General features: G+C 36.9%; 2 protein-coding genes across 4 annotated transcripts in view; one reads left to right on the top strand and one right to left on the bottom strand.

Annotated features, from left to right (window-relative positions):
* The window catches only part of BRPF3 (bromodomain and PHD finger containing 3), a 40623-nt gene extending 29788 nt beyond the window's left edge, over positions 1 to 10835 (top strand). For all 3 annotated transcript variants that reach the window (XM_039323264.1, XM_039323263.1, XM_039323262.1), the window contains 5 exons: positions 2033 to 2129; positions 3266 to 3363; positions 5438 to 5535; positions 7721 to 7875; positions 8475 to 10835. In XM_039323264.1, coding sequence (XP_039179198.1) covers positions 2033 to 2129; positions 3266 to 3363; positions 5438 to 5535; positions 7721 to 7875; positions 8475 to 8658 — 632 coding nt within the window. In that variant the 3' untranslated portion in view covers positions 8659 to 10835. The remainder of the gene's footprint in view (positions 1 to 2032; positions 2130 to 3265; positions 3364 to 5437; positions 5536 to 7720; positions 7876 to 8474) is intronic.
* LOC120298964 (armadillo repeat-containing protein 12-like) lies at positions 10563 to 20466 on the bottom strand. Its single transcript, XM_039323266.1, has 6 exons — positions 20248 to 20466; positions 18951 to 19099; positions 16166 to 16300; positions 13535 to 13708; positions 13310 to 13381; positions 10563 to 12911 (listed from the first exon to the last, which is right to left on the bottom strand). Exons 1-6 carry the CDS (start codon positions 20384 to 20386, stop codon positions 12543 to 12545), a joined length of 1038 nt encoding a protein of 345 aa, XP_039179200.1. The 5' UTR covers positions 20387 to 20466; the 3' UTR covers positions 10563 to 12542.
* Between the last annotated feature and the right edge of the window lie 482 nt (positions 20467 to 20948).

The raw sequence follows: 20948 nt of genomic DNA, 5'->3' as shown, positions 1-20948 counted from the left end.
ATAGGCAGGAGGCTTAAACAATATGTGGTGATGCTATTATTAATCACTCCCAAGACAGCTGCTTTTGTAGGGGGGTTTCCTTTTATACCATCATTGTAAATTTTATTCCCATTTTCAATGTCTTTAGTTGGATAGGAATTATTCTATAAGAACTAAGCTCAAAAGTGAATATATGTTTATACCCTTTTCATGTTAAAATTTATCTTCCTCTATATGCACATTCTTCTTCTAGAACCAAGAATATTACTACTTTTTATACCTTTACACTTTATAATACATATAATAACAAGTATTAGTGAATATATAGAAGATAGTTAAACAATTTTTTTCTTTAGAATCGTCATAATAAAGGAAATGACAGTAGGGAGAAAAGTAGCACCTTTGTTATAGTACAAATGCATGATAATATATTGGGATTATATAAAGACAGAAACATATTCTCAGAAGAAAAGTAATGAGGTGCCCAGGGAATTCCTGTTTGAATGAATATAATAATAATAATCAAACTTTAAAACAACAATTTAAAAGGATAGGGATAAAAGAGTTAGCAATTGAAAAATAATGGCTGAAATGAAGACTATTCCAAAATTAATTCTATGAGGGACTGATAGAATTACTGATATACAGTACTATTTTTATGGGATAGTTATATTCAGGCAAAATCTAAATATATATGTAGAATATTAAGTATGCAATTCAATATGAACTATATATTTATAATCATACTAAAAACTAAAGCTTTGTAATCTCAAAACTTTGTGTCAGAGATCAGCTATAATCCATATACCGTATTAGGTTTGCATGCTGTGTGTTTTCATTCTCTTTCAGTTATCTGTGTCCAGCATAACTTTTAATTTAAAAACATGGTTAAAGAAACTATAACGTTTAATACTTCTTGACCTAGGAGATGTTTACAGAAAGACAGTAAATGTTCATATACATACAAATGTTCCAACTTTACTACAGTATATTCAAGATTCTCTTGGTGGTCAGGGCACCTGCATAAGATTGCAGAATATAATTCTTGAAATACTCCCCCCCCCCCAACTACTGCATTGAATTATCTGTTTTATTCTACTATTTCTCCTTTTGTAATAATGCACAAGAAGAAAGATAAAATTACCTTGTAGTGACTTTCATGCTGGGAAAAACAATGCAGTTGGAAATGCAGTGAACATGTATTTTGAATGAGTTCTATTAGTTTGAAAGGATAATTTGGAACTAATTGGCTTCTTTATTATTTTTTGGAAATAAAACAAAAAGCAAAATGTGCATATAAAACTAAAAGTGTTATCCTCTTAACTTTATTTGGAAAAATACCATCTGAGAGGATCAAGGAAAAGTAGGATTCTATTAATGAGATTGTCCCTAGAATAATTACTTTGATAAATATCTCCATTGGGCTTTAAATTCAAATGTTATGTTGTAATTAGGACAAGAAGTTAAAATTGCTCACATTTTCCCCAGGGTCTATTGTGCGTCATTTAATAATACAAATATTTCACTTTCCTGCCCCACAGTTACTCTATCTGGATTAATGTAATCTATTGTGTTAACCACATAAAGCTTTATTGGGTTCAACGCAATGGCATCATAAATAAAATTTGGAACTCACAGGATGCTGGTGATTCTGGCTCAGATTTGAAAAGCTAAAGCAACATTATAAGCTCTGCTATGCCTACACCTGAGTTTCCCTAAGCACGATGAAGTTGTGAAAGTGAATGTTCCTAAACTTTTCTCTGACTGCCAAAACAGCTACATTAAGTTCATTTTACTGCACAACCAGGTCTCTAGTAGATATCCAGATGGCAAATGCCCCTGGGCTGCCACTGTGCAAAAACATTAGGAAGGTTATGCCAACTGTTGCCTTAAATCTTAAATGCATTTTGAATGTAATTGAATGTGCTCGTCTAACCTCATTAGCTGGACTGTATACCGGTAATTGTGTTTGAGCTTTCCTTGATGAATCTCTGAATATCTTTTGAAGAAAAATGTTATGTGTAACTAGACTTGTTTTTGTCTGTCTCCTCAGCAACTGTGACCAATGGCTTCAGGAAGCATACAGAAAGTGGGTCTGATTCAGAATGTAGCTCTGGACGGGGCAGCGGTCTTTCATTGGACATATGCAGGTAAGACCTCTTTTGGGTGGTTGCATTCAAATAATTAGAATTCTACTAATTTTATATTATGTAGTAGGTTGCAGATTTCAGGGTGAAAGTGATTGTTCCTGCCTTATATTTTGGGCAACCTACAACACAATAGTAATGGTAGGACTCATATTTGCAATATATTTTTATCTTGTAGTAGAGTTTCCCAAACTGAGGCATATCTCCCTTGGGGAGGTGTAGACAAAGTCCAGGGGAGGTGTGAAGAACCTTTTAGTTACGATATATGGTTGCAACAAATCCACTTTTTCCAAAGTTTCATTGTATTATTTTCATTGTTCATTTGTGTCCATTTTGGTGATTGGATTTTTATAGGAGGTATATATATTAGGATTACACTAAAAGGAGATATGGCAGGTGTGGTGGCAGAAAGTTTAGGAATCTCTGCCTTGTAGCATATTTATTTTCTGTCTCTTTCTTCATTTAGCACTAATATTTTAAAATTAACTTACCTGATGATTCCAAGATATATGGGTACTGTAAGGTCAAGAATAAATTCCAATCCAACTTTTAGGAAAGTTTCCTACGAAAAAAATGGTTTGGCTTGTCCAGTAAACATCTAAATCCTTTTAGATTTACTTCCAAACTTTTGCCCTAGAAATTATAGAGCCACATTATCTCTACTAACTCTTCTTATCTTGTCATAGTCTATCTTTCTCAACAGTGTGAAGCCTCCTTGGCATTTGCTTGCTTCCTCATTCCTCCTATACAATTCCTGGGAGCAGCTCATCATTATTTTAAAGATATAACAGAGCTCCTCTCTGAGGGAGATGAGCTGTTTAGAAATAGGAAATAGAAAACAATCAATCCATCAATCAGTCAATCATTTAGCAATTATTTTGTCCTTGTTTTTCTTCATGTGGTTTCAGTTGCCCTGCAGATATCCATATCATGTAAAGGATGCTGAAATTGCATATCAAGCCCAGAGGAATGGCTTTCACACTAGCTTGTGTGAAAATAACACTTCTAGAAAATAACACTCCTTTGTGACTTGACTCTTTGGTTTCCTTTAGTTCATGACATGATGTGAACTGAACTGAAGCTAACTATCAAATGTTATTTATTATGTAACTTTCTTGTCATACCTCCTTTTTTCACAGTAGTCCGCCACCACATAAACGTAGCCGAGGAAAGCCTGCTCTTACACGGGTCCCTTTTCTGGATGGTGTAAATAAAGATTTGGTATATAGCAACTCAGGTGAGATAAAATATGCACATGAAATTAATATTAGTAAGATATAGGTGCTATTTTTCATGTTGATTATGCCACAGGAGAATAAGTCTGCAGTTCTCTGCATATTTCTGTGGAGTTAAACACTACCAAATTCAGTGGGGCTTGCTTTTGAATAGTCACAAGAATAGTTTGTCAATTTATTCTTTAAACCTATGATGTCAGAATTTGCAGCTTCTGAAATTAAGCAAGTGGTATAATCTATTTCCCTGAACAGCTACTAGAATTCATTTCCAAATTCCTTATCCTTCTCAGCCATTTGTCATGAGCTGTGGTGGCACAGTGGTTAGAATGCAGTATTGCAGGCTAATTCTGCTGACTGCCAGGAGTTCAATCCTGACTGGCTGAAGGTTGACTCAGCTTTCCATTTTTCTGAAGTTGGTAAAATGAGGACCCAGATTGTTGGAGGCAATATGTTGACTCTGTAAATCAGTTAGAAAGGGCTATAAAGCACTGTGAAGTGGTATATACCGTACTTTCTGGCGTATAAGACGACTTTCGCAAGTGGTAAAATCGGCGCCGAAGTCGGGGGTTGTCTTATACGCCGAGTCGTCTTATACGCCGGAAATTACGGTAGTTTCCGGCGTATAAGATGACTTTCTAGGCATGCGACTCGGCGCCGAAGACGGGGGTCGTCTTATACACCGGGTTGCCTTATACGCCGGAATATACGGTAAGTCTTAGTGTTATTGCTATTCCTATGAAGGCGAAGATGTGAGTGAGCTCAGAAAGACAGCAGGGAATGGGGAGAAACTATTTTTGCTCCAGCAAAAAAGCAGTGCTTTTTTGTAGAGGGCCTAATCATGAGGAAGTTCTCAGGAGTCATAGCTTCAGCCAGCAGTTTTCATTCTATCAAATCCCCTTACTTGATGCGTTTAACTATTCCACATTATATAATTATAGTACATTATGGAATACAGTTACTTTGGGGAACAGGATATGGATATAGGAATGCTGAGTAAAGACATTTAAAATCTTATACAATGTATTCACAGTACAAAATGCTTGTCTATACTAAACAACGAGACTCTGCAAGACTTTGTAGAAACAGTCAGTCGTTAAGCGAATTATCTGTTCATAAATCCATAATCCAGCTTATCTAAAGGGTGTTTTTTGCAAGAAAATGGCAAAAAAAGTTGCAAAACATGATCATGGGTCATAAATATAAGCTGATTGCCAAGTGCCCAACACGTGATCATGTGATTGTGGGAGTGATATGACAGTCATAACTTTGAGGACAGGTTGTAAGTAACTTATTTTGAGTCTGTTGTTAAGTGATCACTTGTAAGTCGATGACCACCTGTGGTCTAATATTTGTTGGTGAAAATATTGGTTATGTATGCAAGGACGGGACTCACTGGAAAAGGGCCTAATGCTGGGAAAGATTGAGGGCAATAGAAGAAGGGGACGACAGAGAATGAGATGGCTTGATGGAGTCACTGAAGCAGTAGGTGTGAACTTAAATGGACTCCAGAAGATGGTAGAGGACAGGAAGACCTGGAGGAACGTTGTCCATGGGGTCGCGATGGGTCGGACACGACTTCGCAATTAACAACAACAAATGCAAGGACATAAGACAGTTCTTTTATCAGTCATTCCTGTGCTAGTAGAAGATTTGTGTCTTGGGTTGTTCTCCTTTTAGAAGACTGAGGATGGTTGGAATAGGACACTTGTTTCACTGGCATTGTGGGAACATTCATGAGTTTTGCCCTAATAACATCATAGGATTGTCCTGCCTAATTTGCAGTATATTTCTTTTGTGCCAAATTGATTATTAGAGACTCTGTTTTATCAGTTTAAAAGAAGAAAGCGGTAGGATAATTTATAAGTTATTGCCTTCTTTATCTAATATGCTATTTTTATTTTTATTCAATTTTGTTTTATTATATCTATTTTAATTAGTGTGTAAGACCTAGCTTTAAGTATAGTCTATGCTTCCATAGCAATAACACAATGAATCTTCATTGTTATGATTGATGAATCTGGCATAGCACAACATAATCCTAAATTGACTGTATTGTATTGTATTGTAACTTCTTAGGAAGAAACTTGCTGATGTCATTTGAGGAACACGCTGACCTAGAACCTCTGGAGCTTGTGTGGGCAAAATGTCGTGGCTATCCTTCTTACCCAGCACTGGTATGTATCTAAGGCTAAGCCAGCAGTACTTCTTCTTGGAAAAAGAAGTTAATTCTATTGAAGAATTGTGCATAAGAACAATCTCACTCAGCATTTTTATATTTTCCTCCTGCTGAAAGGCAAAATAGTACACCTGCTTTGAAACACCAAACAGCCTCTAATTATTTTAAGATTATTTGGGGTAGATTTGAATTTTCAGAATTCAGTTTGGTAATTTAATTATTACTTGTGTTTATTAATTGTTTATTTTTCTCCTTCAATTTAAAAGTCATATTCTTAAGTCTCCATTTTATATATACAGCTAATGTTGCTCTGTTCAAAATTTATTGAGTTTAAATAATAAATAGTAAATTAAATTAGTAATAATTAACTTGTATAATAATATTGTGGGTTAATGTTTATAAGATGAATTACTGTATTTCACTTTTCTGAGTTAGATTCCTCTCTGTGTTTACTAATAGTTCATTCTCTAATATTAGGAATCTAGAATTTTAGAATATTGTTCTAAAAATACATTATCATGACAGCAAAATGCCAAAGTCACTCATTTATTCTATAATATTTTACTCTGCTTTTCACAAAGTAAATTTGAAATAATATCTGCCTTAAGGTAGATGATTATGTAACTTTATATAAATTCCAACAACATAACTGAGAAGAAGTACAAAGAAAATGCAGTGCTAATATTTTTATTTTAAAATAATAATTTTATTAAATGTTTTAAAAGAAAGAGATAAATACTAATACAACTAATATAAAATAAGAAAGAAAAAAGAAATTTAAAAAAGCTAAAGTTCAGGAAAGAATACAAAGAAGTGGCGGTTATAAATATAATTATAAATTTACATCTTTCTCTAATTACATCATGATTCTCCTTCTCTAATACGCCCTGCCTATTATCAAAACTATAAATTCATTTTCTTCAGTTTTGCACAAAAAGTCGATCAAGATTTTTGAGTATTTGCCTATTTCTCATCTATAAATGCTTCTGTGTCAGATTTACAAAGGAGTTATCAGGGCACAATCTATGCATTTGACTCTATTTCTTATTCTCAATAGGGTACATTTAACATAATATCTAAAGGGTACATCGAACATAATTTTTAAAATCCACATTAATCTTGATTTTATTATACTACAAATAACTATGCCACCCAAATCTCGGATCATGTCCTTTTGCAGCCATGTTGCAGAAATACAATTACAAATCAGATAAACCCAATACTCTTTCTTTTGCATCTTATAATACCATATATTTAACCTTTGGTCGTTTTCGCCTGCCTCACAAATTAAATATATCCTTTTGCCATTGTTAAATGGTGCATCAGTTGTCAAAGCAGGTATTGTCTAAATCAGGGGTCCCCAATCTATGGTCTGCGGCCCGAGACTGGGCTGCAGGCTCATGGCCAGCAGGCTGCGGAAATGGCTGGCTGGTGCACGAACGTGTGGGCACACATTCCCCCCACTTGCACTAATGCTCGTGGTCCTGTTTGCGCAGGCGCAAATGCGGATGCTAGCGCAGGGCAGGTGTCCATGGCCCGTTTGCGAATGCGCCGCTTGCCTGGGTGGTTTGTGTGACCCGTTCACCGCCGTTCATGTGAACAGGCCTGTTAGCACCGTGCCAGTGCATGTGGCCCCATGTGCACACGCGCATGCAACAATTTTGAAGCTACTCTCCTTCCCTCTGGTCCTTGAGCCTGGAAAGATTGGAGACCTCTGATCTAAAACAACACATCATTCTATACAAGACATTCATTTGTATCACAGAAATTCTCCCTAACAATAACAATTGTAAATTCTCCCATATTAATATATCTTTTTAAATTTCATTTCATGTTTTAACACTAAAATGTAATAAGTGCTAATACTTTCAAGTGAGTTCTCAAATCCAGTTAAAATCTATGATTTAACCTCAGAAATCTGAGATATTAGATTCAGGCTATATAAAAGTGTGCCTTGTTCCATAGGAAAATAACAAAACAAAATAAATTTTTATAACTAAATTTGATATACATAAGGGCTTCATGTGTACGTGTAGGAATAATATTTTATACAACATTTTCAATAAACACCTTCATGGTACAAGAGAGTGATTAATCTGTTTTTCATGCTGGAAGTTATATCTTTGAGCTAAATTTCTGTGACTTGTGTTAAATCTCCACTGTCTTTTGCTCTTTGCTTTTAGATCATTGATCCTGAGATGCCACAAGAGGGCCTCCTTCACAATGGAGTCCCAATCCCTGTCCCCCCCCTGGAAGTGCTAAAATTAGGTGAGCAGAAGCAAGCGGAGACTGGAGAAAAACTTTTCCTTGTCCTTTTCTTTGACAACAAGAGGACATGGTGAGTCAAATAAACAAATGAAGGGGAATAACTTCTTTTCTTTGGACCATAGCATAGCAAGTATTTATTTTAATTAATGTAGCAAGCTTGTTGATGATTGAGGGAGGTTTCGGCTATGCAACTGAGTAGCAAGCCAAGAATTGATTCTTCTTCTAGTGCAGTGGCTCCCAACCTTTTCTATACCCCACACCCCTAGAACGCTTCTGATATATTCTTGCACCCCTTACAAAAGTTTGAAATGAATTATGCATATACACTATAATTTTGAAAACCCAAATTTTCGTACCCCCTGGAATAACATCTCGTACCCCCAGGGGGTGCAAGCACGCCTGGTTGGGAACCCCTATTCTAGTGAATCATAAGTATGTCTTCTGTTTGTAACTGCACTAAGTGCTCTAGCTTGTTTTTGCTAGAGAGTATACATTTACTAACACTTTATCATGCATTAGTGCAACTTGAACATTTAAAAGTCATAGAATGGGTTGATTTGTACAATTTGTAGTGCTCTCAATTTCTTCATTGTCTCCATAATAATGATCTCTCTCCCTCCCTCCCTCCCTCCCTCCCTCTCTCTCTCTCTCCTTCCTTCCCTCCTCTAGGCAGTGGCTTCCACAAGAAAAAGTTCTTCCTCTTGGAGTAGATGACACTGTGGATAAACTCAAGATGCTGGAAGGACGGAAAACCAGTATCCGGAAGTCTGTCCAGGTTGCATATGACCGTGCAATGATTCACATGAGCCGCGTTCGGGGAGACCATCCTTTCGTCACCCCCAATTATCTGTAGGAAACCTGTTCTACCCATCCTGTAGGAAGTAATGTCTGCATCCGCAGGCAAAGTGGATCAACTATATCCTGAGGAATATGGGATTTTCCTGCCTATAGGAAGATACAATTGCCATATTTGCATTCTTAGTAGAGACACGGTATTTCCAACAGTAGGGAAAGTTCATGTTACATACTTGATATGTGCCAAAAAGTCTGCCTGGTTTCTTTCTGAACATGTTTCCCAAAGGATCCAGGTGGGAAAGAAGTGATGTAGCAGCCTGACCTAGTAAGAAGATGTTAGGAGCAGCTGCACTATAATGCTGCAACCCTGACAGAATCTTAGAAAATTTGCTGATTGAACAAGAAGCCCTACCAGACTCTTGAGTTTTTAAACTTCAGCTAGTCCTGAAGCAGCTGTGGAGTTTATTGCTTCTGCTATGAATTGAGGGTCTTTTTGATGACTCTTGTGTGCCAAATGTTCACTAATATTCCCCATATATTTTCATGTTATTTTTGAAAAACACTGGTCCCCCTCCCCCTTTCAATTACATTTGCAACCCTGTGTAGAAATCTCTAAATTTGTATATGCTTTTATGTTAGAGATTACAATAAAAAAGAAAGATAGAATATTTGGGGGGTAACGCCCCTTTCCTGATTTTCTGTCATGCTCACATTCACAGAGCTTTAAATATGAAGAAACCCCTTGGGAGATATTTTCTGTGATTTTTACATTTCAATTTCAGATTCGTATACTTCTGAAAATTGATAAAATAATATTTTAAATGTTATTTTACAAATACTTATGCTGCTAGAATGTCGTTGCTAGATATGAAGGTTTATTGTGAAATGAGGAAAAAGCAATCTTTATGGTATCAAAAACATTTCCCCCCCACATTACCCCTGTTCATGAACAATGTCACTGAAGCCCTGTCTCACTTGTCATGCCTGTTCTTCAGGAAACCACAGCATCCTGTCCGTTCTGTAGGATTTCTAGACATGGAAGCATCGCCCTGTTTGGGTTTGGGCCATTAAGCATCACATTGCACATTTAGAGCTTTTTCCAGCTTTCAGTACTAAGTATCTGCTTATTTAGAGTGCCATATGTACTTTGATGTAGGCAGTTCTGGACTAGGGTAATCATGTAGAATCATGATTCCTCTTTACCTGAAGAAATGAGAATTAAATTGGAATGTGTTTGTCATTCCTTACAGTCACTCTTGGCCACCCCATAAATACTTCAGCATTTGCTTTCATGCTCTCTGAGCTTCCGTTATTGGGATCTGTTAAAAATAGAGCACAACCTCTTGGAGAAACCTATTTTTTTTAACTTGCATACGCTACAAAAAGAGGAAGAGCTGAGCTCTGCAAGTTAACAATGTATTTCATATGTAACATTTGATTTTATGAAGTTTTTTTTTTCCGTTTAAGAATTTCAAACCAAAGGTACAGAGCAAGATTGTAATTTGAAAACCATTGTGTTTTTTTTCTTCCCTTTTCACTTCATTATTGTTGTTATTTTCTTATGAAGAGATTGTGGAACAAATGTTATTGTGGGAAAATCACTGCCATTTCTATGTGGTCTTTTTTTCAAGAACCACATGTTGTACATTGGGACATAAAACCACACTATATGGGAAATATCTGTAACATATACAGAACATGAATAGGAATCTTTTTTTAAAAAAAATAGTTAATATCTCAAGAGTGTGGTTACAGAAGGAACTTTTGTACATAATTGTAAACTACTGTTCTAAATTATTATTCAGGCCGATTGTTAATCCTTAAGTCCTCAGTTGTGTTGCTGGGTCTTTTGTATGCATACAGTATAATTAATTTAAAGAAACATACATTTCCCCAGATTGTAACCTGGTTGTTGACTTGTGATTTATGTTTAACTGTTTTAAGATCTTGCATTTTAATTTCTTTTTTTTTAAAATTACAATTTAAGGATTTGAATTGGCTAATATCCTGCTGTTGCTATGGGACCTAAATGTGACTTGTCAGTCTGCTGTAAAGCACAGATGGCTCTATTTATTGTAGAAAGTGAGTTTATTTGCTTTCTAGAACTGTTTATATCAGATGGAATAAGAGGTAATAAATTCTATGCTTGTAAAGAAAAATGCTAATTTTACCTACTATAATCTGACTGTCTGAAACTATATTTTCTCTCTGAGAAATAAATGTTCTAATGTAAAATATCTGATTGGACTATTTTAGCTGGGGAAATTTCTTTCCTGAGTTGGACTCTGAAATGAAATGATTTGTCAATGTATTTAGAAGATTTCTGAGTAGCTGCTCTTGAAAACACCATAAGCCATTTCAAAGGCTTTCCTGTTTCCAGATACACTGTCTAGAACAGTGGTTCTCAACCTGTGGGTCGGGACTCCATTTGGGGTCGAATGACCATTTCACGGGGGTCGCCAAACAACGCAGTCCGCCATTTCCCCCCCCCCTTTTCTTTGGCCACGCCCCTGGCACCCGGTGATGTATAAGTGGTTGGGGGTCACCACAACATGGGGAACTGTATTATGGGGTCGTGGCATTAGAAAGGTTGAGAACCACTGGTCTAGAAAACCGTGGGGTATGGAAAAGTGACTCCAAGCACAAACAAAGCTGGTGTATAGATATGTTGATGCACTTCCACATTAGAATATCTGCATGCCAAAGCAACTTTGCCCGTGAAATAGCCAAAAATAGGATCATCATTGATAGTTCAGGCACAGAAAGGGCAGTTATATGCCAAATTGATAAATGTAATGCATACTGATTTCTGAAGATGTCAGCTCAAAGAACTTACTTTGCCCCATGAGTATTTTAATTTATCAGATGTTAATACACAAGGTCTCCTCCCCAATCCACATTGGCCTTTTTCAAGATGGAATATATTAAGGAGGAGGGCCAAGTATCTTGTTAAAATCTTGGTTTAAGACTAATCTTTGTCCTTCCTGTCATATCAGTTTGGGTGATTATGAGAGAGCAGGCCTTTGAGCGGGATATTCATGTTTTCACTGAGTAATTCTATATGCAAACCTCCAACTACAGAAATTTCAGGACTTGTATTACGTTGCTTGTTCTTCCATTTCTGTTTTCCGATCCAAAGGAAATATGCATGGGCTGGGATGAATGTAAGTGAAGTGATAAAAGTATAAGAACTTCTGGTTGTTTATTCCTATTTGTATTTCATTAATTCATGCAGTGAAAAACCCTAGGTCATAATCCTACTGGGTGGGATTATACTACATGTTATATAAATGGTGGAACAGGGAAATCCCATGTTTGCATCTTGAGTAGCCTTACATTTTCTTTGACTCTCAGGCATAGGAATGTTGGCCTGTGATTGGTTTAAACTGATTATGTTTTTATGTTATAGGTAATTTTATTTGTTTGTTTGTTTATTTATTTATTTATGGAATTTATGTGGCCGCCAATTCATTCACAGTGAATCCAGATCTTACAAAAAAAAAATCCAATACAAAACCTAATAAACCTTAATCCCCCTGTTCTGGCAAGAACAATTAAACCAATCACCTTGGGGTCTCCAGGCCCATTGGCAAAATGAGGTCTTCAGGGCCTTTTGAAAGAGTGTCAAGGTGAGGACCAATTTTATTTCTGCAAAGATGATGTTCCACAGGGAGGGAGCCATCACAAAGAAGGCCAAGACTTGGGTCTACCAGTTAAGATGCTGTCACTATTGCTCTGTTCTGGGATATTATTATTGAGGAAGAGTTTTTCTGCTTTTACTGGTGCAAGGCCACTAGGATTGTTTGGCCTCTTGACTGGCTACCAACCTGCTTTTTTCCTATATATATTTTCCAGTTTGAAAGTTTTTATTTTTTTCAAAATAATTATTTTCTTTCCATATTTCTAAAGATAATTTAATTCTGCGTTAAATTCTGCAAGGATCTAATACATAGGTTCAGCACTGGGGCCATCAGCATTGATCTCACAGAAGAATTTGCTTAAAGAAGAATTGGTGTTCTGGGTGCCAGCTATTTCCCCCTCCTCATTTAATTGCTGTTTCAGAATAACTCTGCAGGCTTGAATCTGCACTTCTTCCTCGGGATGAATGATGAGGGAGAGAAGACAATCAGCTAGCCGAGAATTGTTTCCAAAAAGGACCTCATGAAGTGACAACTCATTGTATTGCCAGTGCCCTGATTGGTAGTGGGGAGTCAGGCGACCCTCACAGAGTCGTTCCACGAGCACTAGCAGCTCAAAAAGCAGGCTTCCAAGCTGGGAAGGTTGGAACAGGCTGAGGAATTCTGGATGCACCTTAAAAAGGGAAATGTAATGAAATGTAAGCCTTAAAGAAAAAGATAAAACGATTATCTAACAGACTGTTCGTGTTCTACTGGCTAATTGATTACATCTTCTTTTGAGGGTAAGAGACTTCAGATTCTTTTATAAGAAATTATCTCACGACAGGAAAAATGTATTTTTTTTTCTGAAATCTGACATACTCTATGTTGGGATGCAATCCGCAGAATGTTCAGATATGAATTGCACTGTCAGCATGTTGGGAAGATACACATTAGGGTATCTTCCAGTTACGTACTTGTTTATGTCTCTTTGATTAAATAACTACTTAAAAATCTACTTTTGCTCTCGGGTATTTTACTTCCTCTGCCAAATATCCCTGTGGGGGGGCGGGGGCGGGAGGAAATCTTTACCTGGCAATTCATGATATCAAATAACAGTTCTTCCTTCTGGGCTAATGTGCTAAGGAATTTTAGAATCTGCACCTGAAAAAAAAAACACCTTTCAGACAATATAATCATTAAAGGTAGGAGGCTTATGTATACCATGACTTCTTCATTGTGCCCCCCCCCCAAAAGCTGATGATATTAGGAGTTTGGGTTTAGAGCATGTTGGACAGTTCATGAACCATATAGTACCTGGGCCAAATTGGTCCCCATCTGCAGAATGTCCATTAATGTGGGCAAGAGCTTTTTTAGGAGGGGTTGCATGTGATTTGGCCACGGCAATCCATTCAGTAATCTCAGTCCAGCAACATGTATGTCGGTATCCCATAATTCAGTGATCATTTCAAGAATCTTGGGCATAAATTCCTGCACAGAACAAAACAGCATTTATATTTGTGAATAATAGAGCAGAAATCCTTTGTTTCAGAGGTGTGCTACAAGTAGCCTAGGCCAGAGGCTGCATTGCAAAAAGTAGTGAGTGCAATCAGAACAAAAATGGAAACGCAATTCATTTCACTTACATTTTAATTAAATATAGTTAATATGGTTATCCTCATGTCATGTATTTAATAATTTCCCCCTTCAATCACATTAATAATTACAATTTGATAACAATATTTAGAGCACTCTGGGGGTGCTGCATGCACTGAGAATAAGCCTCAGGTTGTGTATTTCAAACTATCATTGCAAACACCATTTGTATAAGAACTGATGCTTTCAGTTTCTCAGTTTTTGTTAATCATTAAAACACTAATATTTTTCTATAAATAATGTTTTTTTTTAAATGGATTTTCTTTTCCAAAATTAGAAAAAGCATTAACATACTGGGTGGTTCGTTTTGAGGATCTAGTAGCAGTCTTACAATAAATCTTATTCTTGGAATTATTTTGTTGTTTAATAATTGTTTACTATTCCAGATAAGTGTTAGATAAAATATAAATAGAACAATGCCTGAGCACCAGAGAGTCTCACAGGAATAGTTTAATTTCAGGTGAGAAGCAAGCCAAGAAAAGGAATTTATTTCCTGTCCCTTTGGGAGGAAACATTTTTTCCACTCTTGGTTTCACCTTCTAGAGAAGAGCAGTATCCTTCTAACACCAGTTCCTGAAGTTGAGCTTAAAAATAGAAGAGATGGAATTCCACAGGATCAAAGAAGCAACTCCTCTTGTAAAGTCATCTGTTCCTCCTTATAGTTGGGTAATGAAAGGAAAGGAGTGATTTCTTTGGAGAACCCAAGAGCTTGAAGTGACACCAATAGCAGTGTTTTTCCACAACTTAAGTGCAGCACTAGTGTCTCTATTGAACCAGAAAGGAAACACAAGTGCCAAGACCATGTAAAATAAAACCAAATGGTATTAGTAAACAACTTACAAACTGGCAGTCTCTGAAGATATGCAGGGTATTTGGAAGTTACAGGACTTCCCTTTCTTTAGAGCAGCTGCAAAGACAATAGCTGCGCAGGGTAAGCCACAGTGCACCTACAGCTGTCAAAGACTTTAGCTGCCCCCAAGTTGATATTTGTGGGACACAAAAGTACTCTTAAGGTTTTGGCAAACAAAATTATTTATCACCGATAAACCAGGTGATCAACAAAAATGGGGCTCTTGTTCCAACATCAGCCAGTGGTTAAGCCAGTGTCTTACTCTGGCACATTCATGCATAAAGCATCTTATGACTTGCCCCAAGAATAAAGCTATGGTAGATGTCTCAGCACCATTGCTATAGTGACCAAGGATCATAGTTGGATTTATCATGAATAAATCTTAAGTAGACCAGATGATGAATCTAAGAATCCCATCCAGTTGAAAGAGGAAGAGATTTAGAGAACCATTTTGCGTATGGTTTGTTGATGTTGCAGTATTTTTCTAGTTATACTTGTGAGCTCAATTAATAAAGGGTAGGGTTCATTAATTGCAAATTGTAAGGTTGAAATCAACATCAGATTAACATTTCTGGCTGGGACTAATTTCTGGTGATAGAAGAGTATGTTATACCTAATAACTGATTATGCAGATTAAAATAATGCAGCTTTCTATAATTTCTTCTTTATACAGCAACTAGCATATCCCTTTGGAAAATCTGGACAGTTTTTTTCTGGGACACAAACATCCCTCCCCCCCTCCAGCAATTTATTTGTTGTTGTCATTGGTCCATGAACATTTTATTTTATTTCAAATGTATTATGAACATTGATACATTTTCAATTTCCTAAGGATATCCTGTGTGTCCTGCTTTTGCTGTGGGGGAAAAAAAACCTGTATTTTTCTGAGAGTTCAAAACATAATTTAGTAGCTGAGAAAAGAAAAAAGAACCAAACTTCCCATACATAACCTATTTGTTGCCAGATTAATTACGATTGGAAATGTCTCTTTCTAAACGTCTATTGTATTAGGCATATTTAGCAAAAAAAAAAAAAAATACATAACTCATTCCTATGCTAAATGCTTTCTTTTGATTTGTTATGCATTTAAACTAAATCCACTGCAAACTGTACATCCTAGTATTATATAATGTAGAAGTACACATCTAACCAGGGGCTGAACAGCAGTTTATCTACAAATAAACTAATAAACAGCTAAAGTGATTATTTTGGTTGTTTTTAATGAAAGCACAATCATAGATCAAATTTTGTGGCCAGCACATTCACAGCTTTTTTATATTTAGCATAGGATATGCTTATCTATGGAAAAAATTCACAGGTATAGCTGCACTCTTATAGATGACAATGACCATAATATCAAATGACAATCATTCACATGTGAATTGATACTGATATATGTATGTGTTTAGTACAAAAATACAGTACTATATACAAATGATCACCTGAATTCTGATTCTAAATTTCCAGATTCCAGCAAAAGCCTTGAGAGTATGCATTGTCTGAATCTTGACACCCATGTCTGAATCATCCAGGAATGAGGCTACAAGTTTAATATCCTCATAAGTACATGCAGATGCCTGGGAAAAAAATCAGAATCAGTGTGTGTGTAGATACATGTACGGCTAAGTGCGAGAAAGTATCTTCAATTCCATTTAATAGTTTGTAATTTTTCACATTCAAATAATGACTCTTAAGATTTTTATTTTAAAAGATGTGAAGTAACCAGTTATTTATTATTCTTGGCTATTCTGGTTTCCAAACTCCAACACATCAGAGCAGCTATCATGAGATTTTTTTTTTTTAAAAAAAAAAAAAGATCCCAAGAAAGAGTACAATACAAGATGAGCTTTATAAAGAATCCAAAACTTGTAAGAGAAGGAGGAGTCAAACAAATTAAGGAACATATGTCTGAAGCTTGCCAACTAAGTAATTACGATAGTATGATAACTGTGAAATAAATTTCTTGAAGTGGGGAGTTCAAGGAGTAGGGTGTTCATGCAGTAAACAATAAATAAATGTGCTGACATTGCTATGTTTGACTTAATCAGGCTTAACTGTGTTAGTTAAATAAACCTACCAACTCTATTGACACAATATATTAGCTTATTTTAACTCTGGTTAATTTTCACAGGTGTGAAAACTCAGCCCTTTTATTTTGTTTATGATTCAATACTTTGTGTGAATTTGGAAAAATGGTTAACTTAGAAACTGAGTTAAAGATGTGTAAAACAATCAAAGATTCCATTTCAGAAGAAGCAAGGCATAATACAAAGCTTAATTCTCACAGAAAAAGGAGAATTAGTAGGGCTACCAGATCAATCATGGTATCCTTCTGGGAATTGGGAGTAGGCGGCACTGATTTGTGCTGGTTTTCCTCTTCTCTCCAGGGATCAGTTCCAGTCAGTATTGATAGAGGGAGAGAGATCCAGCCCAGTGTCTTTATTTTGTGGGGTTTAGTTCTCTCTCCCCTTCTATTTTAACATTTATATGAGACTGCTGGGCGAGGTGATCCATCATTCTGGGGTGAGAAGTCATCAGTATGCAAATGACACCTAGATTTATATCTCTACTGCAGGCTCCTTGAGGGATGCCATGGATGACCTATCCCAGCTTCTGGATGCTACTGGGGACTGGATGGGGTGAACTGTCTCGGCCCTAGCAAGACAGTGGGTATTTGGGCCTCCAGAGACAAGGTTTTTCCAACTTTACTTCTGAATGGAGTTGCACTACCCCAGACAGACCCAATGAGCAATCTGGGATTACTTCTAGATACATGGCTCCCGCTCAAAGAACAAATGGCAGCCCTGGCTAGGACAGCCTTTGTATACCTTTGGGTACACCAGTTGTGCCCATTTCTGGATAGGAGCCCCTCTCACAAGGACTCATGCCCCAGTAACCTCTCATTTTTAGATTACTATAACATGCTCTACATGGAGCTGTCTCTAAAGAGCATTCAGAAACTTTAGCTGGTGGAGAATGTGGCTGTGCAGGTAGTAAATGGTGCTAGATATACTGCATATGTAACATCACTACTGTGTGAGCTGCATTGGTTATTGGTAAGTTTCTGGCTACAGTTCAGGGGCTGGTGGTCACCTTTAAAGTCCTATATGGCTTGGGACCAGATTACCCGAGGGACTGCCTTTTCCAAGAGCCTCTACACATCCAATTTGATTTAGCATATTGGGCATACTGCAGATCCTGTCAGCCAACAATTGTCAGCTGGTGAGGATTAGAAGATGAGCCTTTTCTGAGGTAGCCCCTGCTCAGTAGAATATCTTTAGAGATTAGAACAGACCCAACCCTGTTAGCCTTTTTTTAAGTCTCTAAAAACCTGGCTGTGTTTCTTAGCGTAGGGGTACAGAATGTGTCAAAGACCCTGTTTCCTGGCTTTATTATTCTGCCAAGTATCTTGGCTGCTGTGTATGTTTATTTTGAATTTTTATCATTTTAAAAATGCTTTTTTGTTTTAATTGTAGTATATTTTTTTGAATTATAAGCCTCCAAAAGTAATTGAGAGGGACAGCTATAGAAACTGAATGAATGAATGAATGAATGAATAGATTAAATAAGTAAATCTGGGGTGCAGGATTGACACAACCATTGCACGGGTGAAAGGAGTGGTCTGAATGATTTTTCTACCTCTAGTAGTCACTCAGATTTCTACAGCCCAGATCTACAGCTTCCACCTTAGGGATCAGGATTTCATGAATTTAATGTACTGCATTGTTTAAAAGAACTCATATCTAAATGCGGGACCAAGCATCCCTTTTCTCCCATGGAACTCAAGAAAACATAAACAGGGTTCCCATGCAATCAGGTGCATTCAGGTGCTGACCTCATCGGTTTCACTTAAGTTACTGCAGTGTCACCATAGATCTTCTGAACCAATTAGCATTCCTCTGAGGGACTTGCATCACATTTTGCACCAGCTGGTTTGAATGCAGGACTATTGGCCGAATGTATGATCCTTAAGAAGTAAAATGGTTTAGTGCTTGTAATGAATGAAGAAATGAATCCTTCTTTAGTTTTCATTTCTCTTTTGCAATGTAATCCCCATAAACAGGATTCAGAGAAGCTATTTATATTTAAAGATGCATGTCTGCCATCATCTAGTATAGTTTCATTCTGAACCTTGTTCCTTGAATTAAGCCCTGAGTAGCTTATTTATAGCTTATTTATGTATTTATAATACATCATTTTATTATACATCATATTCTGGACACTCACCTCTGATTCCAATAGATAAACACAACGGGTGATTCCATGGAGTATCATATTCTTAGAGTAAGCATCTAGCTTTGGATTGAGAGAGAGCAAAAGTCCTCTAAGTTCTCCAGAGTCCACCACAGTTTTACTCTGGTGAGCTAAAGCAAGTTCTAAGAGTGAAAAGGGGAGGAGAGTAGCAGGAAGACAAAAATGAGAAGTGATCAGGGGAACGTAACTAGAGATGAATGGGGTATAAATGAGACTCAGTAAAATTGGTGATATATTTTGACCAGCTTTCTCCAACCTGGTATTCTCCCAACATGTACTACATAATTTCCAAGCATCAGAATGAAGCAGATTCCTTCAGAATGATGACAGAACTAGGATAAAATTAACACTGAATTCACACAACATGCTAAAGCATCTTAAACATAGTTTATTAAATAAACAACAATTAGCTATATTTACATGTCATAACTAATAGTTTCTAACCCATGATTCTAACATAACTCTGTGTGACCTGAACTATGTGGTTTAGTCAACAAAATATGAGGAAATAGACCATGGCCTAATGTAATGTGTCACCTCAGAGAGTATAAGACTCATTGCTATAAAAGAAACCACAGTCACTCTCTTTTAGAGATTATATATATTAACATTCCCTGTCTAAGCTGCCAGTATTCAAACGGATTGGACTGCAACTCCAAAGAACAGTGTAGGAGATGACCAGGCTGAGCCCAAGGAGGGGGTCAAGCGCATCATTAGTTTGGAGTCCCTTTGGGCCCACAAAAAATCTAAGTCCAGCCATCCTTGAATTCCATTGACTCTTATCTCCTGCCAATTTGCCTTGACCATTAATAATTCAGATTCTTGGTAGAGATAACATGGAATAAACTTGTACTCATTTGAACAACCCTGGTCCCTGATTTCTTGTGCCTGACACATGGACATGGATCATGGGCTATCTGGGGATGGTTAAATATATCTGGGGTGAATTAAATTGAGAAAGACTGATATAGATGTAATTCAAATAGTAAACCATCAGCTTCAGTATAAGGAAAGGGAAAGGCCTAAAATGTTGGTAAATAATCTAAAAATCAATCTTATGTCTGATTCATACCACACCTCATGTGACTTGGCAAAGTTTGAGACTTTATTTGAACCACAGCCCCAGGGCAGGCTCTGTGCTATTGGTTGGTAGTTGATAGTTAAACCAAGGCTTCAGAGAAACTGCCATATAGATGAATAACTGTGTATCACAAGCACTTCTGAAACAGAGCAAAATACATGGATATCTCCCTGAATCCATATTACTCACTGGCTAAGGGAAGAGGTTCTGGATTATGAGGAGGGCTCTTGATCCCTTCCATGATGGTCTTGGCCACCAGGAAAATAGCCCCAGCTCCTGTAGCAGCAGATACCATGTTTCTTGTTGTTACTAGCTCTAAATACTTCATTTCCTCTTCTTGAATTCCCAGGGATCCAGATTCAGCCTGGGCCCTGGCCTTCCACAGATCCTTAAATAGGAAAGGTTAGATGGATCATGCATGGTTTATGACATCACCAGGTTCCATCATGACATCTACAATACATCATCACAGTAATGAAAAAGGAACAAGGAACTTTTACTTTTCAAATGTTGCCACTATTGACAGTAGATGATCTTTTAAGGCAGAGAGACTTGAGTTGCAGATATTGGATAAGACTGGGAAGAACTGCTAATAAGTATGTGGATTGTCTATCATCTGGTTTCTGTGCTAAACTTAGAATTGTACTGGTTAGAAATTAATCATATACTATATACATTCCATAAACCAGGGGTCCCCAACCTTGGCATCTTTAAGACCTATGGACTTCAACTCCCAGAATTCCCCAGCCAGCCATGCTGGCTGGGGAATTCTGGGAGTTGAAGTCCACAGGTCTTAAAGTTGCCAAGGTTGGGGACCCCTGCCATAAACTGTTTGATTTGCTTTTGACACAAAATGTTAACTTTTGAATTAACATTAATGGTATGACTTA

Source organism: Crotalus tigris, unplaced genomic scaffold (assembly GCF_016545835.1).
Source record: "Crotalus tigris isolate CLP2741 ecotype Arizona unplaced genomic scaffold, ASM1654583v1 scf7180000024167.7108832, whole genome shotgun sequence".
Lineage (NCBI taxonomy): Eukaryota > Metazoa > Chordata > Lepidosauria > Squamata > Viperidae > Crotalus > Crotalus tigris.
The sequence above is the reverse complement of the archived record's forward strand: the minus strand, read 5'-3'. Positions and strand labels throughout refer to the sequence as shown.